This window comes from Nycticebus coucang, chromosome 10 (genome assembly GCF_027406575.1).
Source record: "Nycticebus coucang isolate mNycCou1 chromosome 10, mNycCou1.pri, whole genome shotgun sequence".
In the NCBI taxonomy this organism is placed as follows: Eukaryota; Metazoa; Chordata; class Mammalia; order Primates; family Lorisidae; genus Nycticebus; species Nycticebus coucang.
This window is the reverse complement of record NC_069789.1, coordinates 113,664,120-113,672,472: the sequence shown is the minus strand read 5'-3', so window position 1 is coordinate 113,672,472 and position 8,353 is coordinate 113,664,120. Positions and strand designations below refer to the sequence as shown.

The window sequence follows — 8,353 nt, the reverse complement described above, 5'->3', positions numbered from 1 at the left end:
GTGGCCAGCGCCCTACCCACTGAGGTATGAGCACTGCCCGAAGGTCTGTATTCTTTTATTTATTTATTTAAAACAGAGTGTAACTGTGTCACCCTCGGTAGAGTGCTGTGGCATCACAGCTTACAGCAACCTCCAACTCTTGGGTTTAAGCGATTCTCTTGCCTCAGCCTCCCAAAGTAGCTGGGACTACAGGTGCCCGCCATAATGCTCAACAATTTTTTTGGTTGTTGCTGTTGCAGTTGTCATTGCTGTTTACCAGGCCTCGGCTGGGTTCAAACCCACCAGCCTTAGTATATGTGGCTGGCGCCCTATACTAAGGGCCTGGCACTAAGCTACGGGCACCAAGCCACAAGGTCTGTATTCTTAATGTCTAAATTCTACTAGAGCCATTTGTGTTCCCTGGAGGCACTATTTAGGTATGAGCTAGACATTGTCAGGATTTGGGAGTGGACAGGGGGTATCATTTTTCCCTGTCCTTAGGCCACATCATAGGCCTTTTTGCCTTTCCAGGGTTTGCTGGTTCAGAAAGACCAGGGGATCTCCCAGTAAATTGCCTAGTGGGTAATTTTCTTCTCCCCCTTTCCCCCAGCTTTGTCTCTTCCCCATTCCCTTTATCATGCTCAGCCTCAGTAGTACTGTACCACACCACATTCATTCTTGCAAATACCATGCGTGTCTTAGGAATGGAGTGCTTAGGCACAAGTTGCAGAAACCCACTTAAGCTGGCTTGAGTGAAACGTGCTTTCTGGAAGAACATAAGGGAATTTATGGGGAGCCAACTGCAGAAAGGACATCTAGACCTTAGAGAAACTAGAATGTTTTCAAGTGACTTCTCTCTGCCCCTCGCAGCTGGGAGCTTCATCTTCCTCATCTCTTCCTTGTTCATTCAGATAGTCTGCTTTGTTCTCTTTCTGTGAATATTTTTAGCAAATGATTGAGCTTGAGGGTAGTTTGGGAAACTCGCCAAACTTGGAGTTGGTGTCAGAAGCGAGGGTGTTCTTGTGTAAAGACTGTGGGTCCCTCTAACCTTTTAGTGGGTTTCTAGTTACCACAGACTCTTTTGGGGATCTTAATGTCCCCATGTGTCAAAATAGGAAGAAGGGCTCAGCTGACTGCATTGAGCTGGTGACCTAAAGAGGTACTAGACATGCAAGTACCCTGGGTGATTATAAAAGAAGTACAGAAGCAAAAGGTTTTGTTTGTTTGTTTGTTTTTTGCGACAGAGTCTCACTATGTCACACTCGGTAGAGTGCGGTGGCGTCACAGCTCACAGCAACCTCCAACTCTTGGGCTTGAGCGATTCTCTATGTCACTGCAAGTAGCCACAATGCCAGGCTATTTTTTGTCGAGTTACCACTGCTCTTTTAGCTGGCCGGGGGTGGGGGTGGGGGGTTCAAACCCACCACCCTTGGTGTATGGGGCCGCCGCCCTACCCACTGAGCCACAGGCACCGCCCTATAAAAGAAGTACAGAAGCAAAAGGTTTAGGTAAACTATCATTTATTGAAGTCTTTTTTTATGCAGGGAAAAGGCAAGAATTATACAATGTCCTCCAGAAAGCTCAGGGGTCAATCCATGGATCAAATAAATGCACTGGGCACTGTCATGTAAGGCTTGGGGAGCTGATTGGGGGTCATACAGAAAAATCCACAGTAGGATTCCAGAGAGGAGGTTGATTCCTGAGGGCCACACCATGTAGTCAAATCTCAAGAACTGCCCTTGAACTGGAATGAAATCAGCCATTGTCAAACACCTAGCCCTTTACCAAGTGCACGTTGTGCTATATGTTGACTAAACACTCCTCCATCCTCTTTTTTCTGCTAATTCTCTCTCTTTTCACTTGTCTGCCTTACTTTCAATAAAATGATGATGAGTGTAGTGGTTGATTCCTTTAAGAGCTGACACCAGCAATCTTCTTAAGGAGGATGCTTATCACTGATAAATGACTTGGGTTGGGACAAGAGACCTGGGGGATAAGAAGTTAAGTGGTCTAGCGCATGATGGTTAAATTTCTCTGTATGGTACCTAAAAAAGAAAAAGTAGAAATTCGGAGGTGAGGAGATAGGAAGGAAGACAGACTTTTAAGAACAAGGGTGTCTAAAGTTCAACGGGAAGCTTTCATATTTGTCTGTCACCTACCACATCACCAAACTTCTGTAAAATGTGTTCTGCATTGAAAGACCTTGCACTTCTTATGAAAGTTTTTATACATTTCATGAAAGTAGCTTTTACAAAAATTGGGGTAAACGTCTGCATTCCACTCTGAGTTAATTCCATTTAGGACAAGGACTGTGGCAAGCCCAAATAAAGTGTTAAACTGGACTAATTTACTTGAAGCAAGACTGAGAGGTACAAGTAAAAACACAGACCTTGTGTTTTGGGGGGAGAACAATCTTTCACAAAATATAGGATGCAAGGGATCAGGCAAGTCTTCACCTGACATCTAGATAACTTTCCTATTTTTACTTAGCTATTGATCAATAAAGGCTAAGAACTTTATACAAAGTACCTCCCTTTCTATCTTGTCTAATTTAAGCCATACTCTTTCATACTTCCTCCTCCTTCATTTTCCTTTCACCACACTGGGGTATTTTTCAGAATGAGAGTGGACACTATGAGTAATTATGCCCCAGTAAAAGATATCATTCAGGACCATGTCAGGCAAATGAAGGCACGTGATCTTCCTATCACTGACTACCACAGACTGAGGTCCAAAAACTAAAAAAAAAAAAAAGAAAAGAAAAGAAAAAGAAAGAAAATCGAAAGTAAGTTCAGGTCTATTTCTTCTCTCCAAATCTGGGAACACGATTTTTTTTTTTTCCTGGTAAGTGGGTAACCTAAAGATAAGCAAGGAGTGCCTGTGTCTAAGTATAACTCAAGTTGAGAGGAAGCTGGGACTGGGATCTCCAACATGTCTCCTAGCCCCCTCCGCACACTGCCTATAACTCAGCCTCTGCAGGAGGTGAAGCAGAATCAGCGGCTGTGTTCGTGCTCAGAGGTGAGTCCTCACTCAGGGCCCTCTCCAGACTGGTGGGCAGGGACTGGATTAGTCTCTCTCGGAAGTCCCGGCCCATGAAGACGTACAGCATTGGGTTGAGGCAGCTGTTGAAGAAGGCCAGGGCACTTGTCACGTTCACTGCTATTCTAAGATCTTGGCCCATACCAAGCAACCATTCCCGGAGTCTGACCGTGACTATGAGGGCCACTACCTGATAGGGAAACCAGCAGAGAAAAAAGGCAGCTACAACAAAAGACAGGACCCGTAAAGGACGACTGGACTTAATCAAGCCTTGTCTGTACATCTTGGTGGCGATGAGCCCGTAGCAGACAGCCACGATGGACATCGGTATGCTGAAGCCAATGATGAAGCGTATGATCCCTCTCACCATCAGCATAGTGAAGGCCACCTTCCTCCTCTCTACAGGGTCCTTGGTCCAGGGTGAAAAATCAAAACCGCAGACTATTTTCCCTGTGCCCCTTTCATCAGCCATGGTAGTCAGACGAATAATAATTGGCAAGGTGAGGAGCAGAGCAAAAATCCAGGGCACTATGATGACCCTCTTAGCCAGACTTAGAGTGCGGTGGTTCTGGGCCCAAACTGGACACAAGACACAGGTGCAGCGGTCCAGAGCAATGAGAGAAATCAGGAAGACACTTCCAAACAGGTTGATGTCCACTATGGTATGAATGAACTTGCATAGGAACCAACCAAAAGGCCAATGTCCTCCCATGGCCTTTGAGACCACGCGGAAAGGCAAAGTGGCGGTGAAAGAGAAGTCAGCTAAGGCCAGGTTCAGGTAAGAGAGGGTGGTGACCGTGTGCGTCATCCGGAACCCAGCCACCCAGATCACGAGCCCATTGCCCAGGATGCCGAGGACAAAGGTAAGTGCAAATACCAAATAAGAGAAGATGTCCAGGACAAGATAGCCAGCGGGCACAGCATGCATCCCTCCAGACACATTCGAGGAGAGAGAGGAATTCACCTCCATTGGGTGCACTCCTGAAATAGTTGAACATTGGCATTCATTTAGTTATGAATCTCCATGCACCCACCAGTTTTCCCACCTGTTGTTCCTTTGTCTTCCCCACACATGCCAGAACATCCTCACCATTCTTTCTTATACTTGCCCATGTCTATAAATTGGCAACCGGTGTGAGAGTGGAAAGATCTGATCTTATCACATGTTCCCACAACTGATTATGTGCAAGCCTACTGTGTAGATCACTCTGCTAAAGAAGATAGAAAGGGTCTTTGCCCTTCAAGAGGAAAATATTGGACAAAAGATGTATAAAGAAAACACATCTCTATAAAAGAATGTTCACTGTGGCTGGGTGCCTGTAGCTCAAGCAGGTAGGGCACCAGTCATATACACTGGAGCTTGCGGGTTCAAACCCAGCCTGGCCTGCCAAACAATAATGACAACTACAACCAAAAAAAATAGCTGGTATTGTGCAGGCCCCTGTAGTCCCAGATACTTGGAAGGCTGAGGCAAGCACATTGCTTAAATCCAAGAGTTTGAAGTTGCTGTGAGCTGTGACACCAGGGTGACATAGTGAGACTCTGTCTCAAGAAAAAAAAAAAGAACGTTCACTGTGGTACTCTTCACGATAGTCAGAAGGTGGAAGCAATACAAATGCCAATCAAAAGACAAACGAATAAACACAATGCAGTGTCTATGCATACAACGGGCTATTATTCAGCCATAAAAATGAAGCATCGCACCAATGCATGCTCTGTGCCATATGGATAAATGTTGAAAGCATTATGTTAAATGAAAGAAGCCAGGTATGAAAGGCCACATATTATATGATTCTACTTACATGAAATATCAAAAATAACCAAATTTTCAGAGACAGGATGCAGATTAGGAGTTGTCAGGGGCTAGGGAAACTGGGGAATGGGTGATTATTGTTTAATGGGTGTGGAGTTTCTGTTTGAGGTGATGAGGATGTTCTGGAACTAGATAGTGGTTATGGAGGTAAAGGATTATAAATGTGCCTAGTGCCCCTGAATTGTACACATTAAATGGTACATTTTTTTGTTATGTATATTTTTACACAAATTTTAAAAAGGAAAAATAATGGCATGTGGATATCAGAACACTAGGGGAAATGGCTTCAGTCATCCAGTGTTGGACACATTCAAGCTAAGACTTTTTCCCACCTGTGACTCTCAGAATGAGGACTATGCAACTTCACCATTCTAGACTCTGCTCTCCCCCTTAGGGGTCATGGAATCCTCCCCTTTCCTCTGCCACTGGGAAGGGCAAGACATCCTGTTTAGTTAGTTTTCCAAGCAATGAATGATAAACAGCCCAAGGATAACCAAGTTTTATATCTTGTAGATTCTGCACTAGAGGAACAGGAGACCCCATTTCTAGTCTTGTCTCTGTGATGACGTTGGCCAAACAGATAGGAGGCCCTTCTCTATCCATTGGATGGGCTCAGTACTCTTGGAGATGAAGAAGCTGTTGTTGTATGGCACACAAAAACAAGCAACAACAATAATGAATGCCACTCAGCAAGACACTGCCACATTTCAACACAAATGCAGCTGTGAGACACTGATATACAAAGGTTATGTACGAAATCTTACTGAATTGTTTGTACAGTGCTGCCAACATGAGCAGAAGATGGCAAATTTGAGAACTTAATTGTAAGACCATGTATGATGACAGCTGTGATGGTCATTCCAGAAAAAAAGAGTTCCAAAATTTCTTTGAACAGTGGACTAGGCACTGACATCAGTGTATAGCTTCCCAAGGGGAGTATTTCAAAGGTGACCATAGTGATATTCAGCAGTGACGTATGTAGCACTTTTTCTATAATGAGTTCACAAACTTAATTGTCAGATTTTATATGTTATTTGAATGATGGATACCCTAAAGGCCCTGACTTTACCACAATGTACTCCATCCATGACCTGAAATTATGATTTTACCCCATAAATGTATACTAATAAAAGAATAATTTAGGCCAGGTGCGGTGGCTCACAACTGTAATCCTAGCACTCTGGGAGGCCAAGGTGGGTAGATTGCTTGAGCTCAGGAGTTCAAGACCATTGTGAGCAAGAGGAAGACCCCATCTCTACTAAAAAACACAAAAAAGTAGCCAGACATCATGGCAGGTGCCTGTAGTCCCAGCTACTGAGGAGAAAGAGGCAAGACGATCCCTTGAGCCCAAAAGTTTGAGGTTTCTTTTTTGTTGTTGTTATTGTTGTTGTTGTTAAATCATAGCTGGGTACTTTAGTGCCATCAAGGGGTACAATGTGCTGGTTTCATATATAATCTGAAATATTCTCATCAAACTGTTCAACGTAGCCTTCATAGCATTTTCTTAGTTATTGTATATAGACATTTGTATTCTGCATTTAGTAAGTTTCGCCTGTAAAGTTTGAGGTTTCTGTAAGCTATGACATGAAGGCAATCTAGCCTGGGTGAGAGAGTAGACTCCATCTCTAAATAGGTAAATAAATACAATAACATTTATATTGACTACACATTGAATCTATAATTTGGCTCTATGAGGTTAAGTAAAATATTTTATTAAAGTTAATTTCACATGTTTCTTCTTACCTTTTTTAAAGTATCCAGTTGACAACTTAAAATTACATGTGTGGCTCACATTTCTAGTGAGCACTAATACTCTCCAGCCTCAGAAACAACTTGGATATGTCTCCACCCCACCTCCACTCAACCACCCAGAAGCCCTGAAGATGGTCCTTGAGAATCTCTAGGGGAACCATTTGAAAAAGTTTTGCAATGAGTGAGAAAGATTCTGCAATGACAGGAGGGAACATTACAAGAAAGGAAAAGCTGTGCAATTATGGTTTCACCATGGTTCTGAACAGAAAACCTCTGATTTGCAATGAACATGAAACAGAACCATGGTGGCTGTCATTGTCTGACCTGCTCACAGATGACAATCTCAATGCCACATCCCCACCTTTCTTGCCTCTGATCTCAGTGATCTCAGCATTGACAAAAAAATCACCATCACTGTGTGATAAGAGAGGAAACATTGGCTTGGGTGGGAAGAGACTGGCCTATGTTTCAAATTTGGGAAGGGGCAGAACTGAATTCTGCTGGTGGGTCCCAATGTACCATTCAGGGCCACACTCACCACTGCTCTGGAAGGCAAGTGCTTATTTATTCCATTCATTTTCCCATGATCCATAAGAATCATTTGGGATCTTCTGTTTTCTTCTCAAAGCTCTGAACCTCTTCTCCCATCCCATTTGTGCCCCCAACCTGATGCCCTTGCCTCATAATGCACCAAGTCCACCCGGCTGCCTGCTCTTGCACAAGTGTTCTGGACTTTCACAACAATGGCCAGTATTTCTGCCCCAAACCTACCCTGTACTGGGCCTCTAAGACTTAGTCCCTCATTGACTTAAGAGCTTCCATGATCCTTCTCCTCTTTCTCCTGCCACATCAGTATACTTTCTATAGCTATCATTTCCATCCCCACCCCAATGTACTCTAGAACTTGTTGTTTAAAAAGAAATAATTTTTTGACTCAGTGCCCGTAGCACAGTGGTTACTGTGCTAGCCACATACACCAAGGCTGGTGGGTTCGAACCCAGCCCAGGCCAGCTAAACAACAATGACAACTACAACAAAAAATAGCCAGGCATTGTGGTGGGTGCCTGTAGTCCCAGCTACTTGGGAGGCTGAGGCAAGAGAATCATTTAAGCCCAAGTGTTTGAGGTTGCTGTGAGCTGTGACGCCAGAGCACTCTACTGAAGGCGACGTAGTGAGTCTCTGTCTCAAGAAAAAAAAAAAAGAAAGAAAGATATAATTCCTTAACTCTACATCCTTCTTCAGCTCACTCACTCCAAAGACTCCATGGTACCCACCAGTCTACTAAGTGTGACTGCATCAAGCCCCCACTCCCTGCCCCAGGGGTATGTTTCTCCTCACCTGGATTTCTCACCAGCTGTGGTTCTTGCTCTGAGCAGTTGTAGGTCCTGGTCTCCTAGAGACAGTGGCTCAGGCTCTAAATGTCTCAAGGAAGACACCACAAGGGGCAGGGGCGGGATGAGGGAACTGAAATCAATTGAGTAACAAGAAACAGAAAACCAGAGTCCTTTGCGAATCTTGCTGTCCCTCAGAGTACACCAATGTACTACCTGTTTTTTTTTTTTTTTTTCAGTTTTTGGCGGGGGCTGGGTCTGAACCCGCCAAACCGGCATATGAGGCTGGTGCCCCGCCACTTTGAATCACAGGTGCCGCCCTGTACTACCTGTTTTAATAGTGGTGGGGACTGGGCAGGGCTCTTTTAGACACTGAAAAACCTGTTTCCTTTGAACTCTGTCCACTGTGGGATGCAGAAGATTGACCCTCTCAACATCA

General features: G+C 44.2%; 1 protein-coding gene across 1 annotated transcript; it reads right to left on the bottom strand.

Annotated features, from left to right (window-relative positions):
* Positions 1 to 1,877: 1,877 nt before the first annotated feature.
* FPR1 (formyl peptide receptor 1) lies at positions 1,878 to 7,990 on the bottom strand. Its single transcript, XM_053606180.1, has 2 exons — positions 7,922 to 7,990; positions 1,878 to 3,999 (listed from the first exon to the last, which is right to left on the bottom strand). The coding sequence occupies exon 2, from the start codon at positions 3,986 to 3,988 to the stop codon at positions 2,939 to 2,941; it is 1,050 nt and encodes a 349-aa protein (XP_053462155.1). The 5' UTR covers positions 3,989 to 3,999; positions 7,922 to 7,990; the 3' UTR covers positions 1,878 to 2,938.
* Between the last annotated feature and the right edge of the window lie 363 nt (positions 7,991 to 8,353).

Bases quoted from the DNA above. Each gene is read 5' to 3' on its own strand.
- FPR1 (XM_053606180.1), bottom strand. From the start codon at position 3,988: ATGGAGGTGAATTCCTCTCTCTCCTCGAATGTGTCTGGAGGGATGCAT.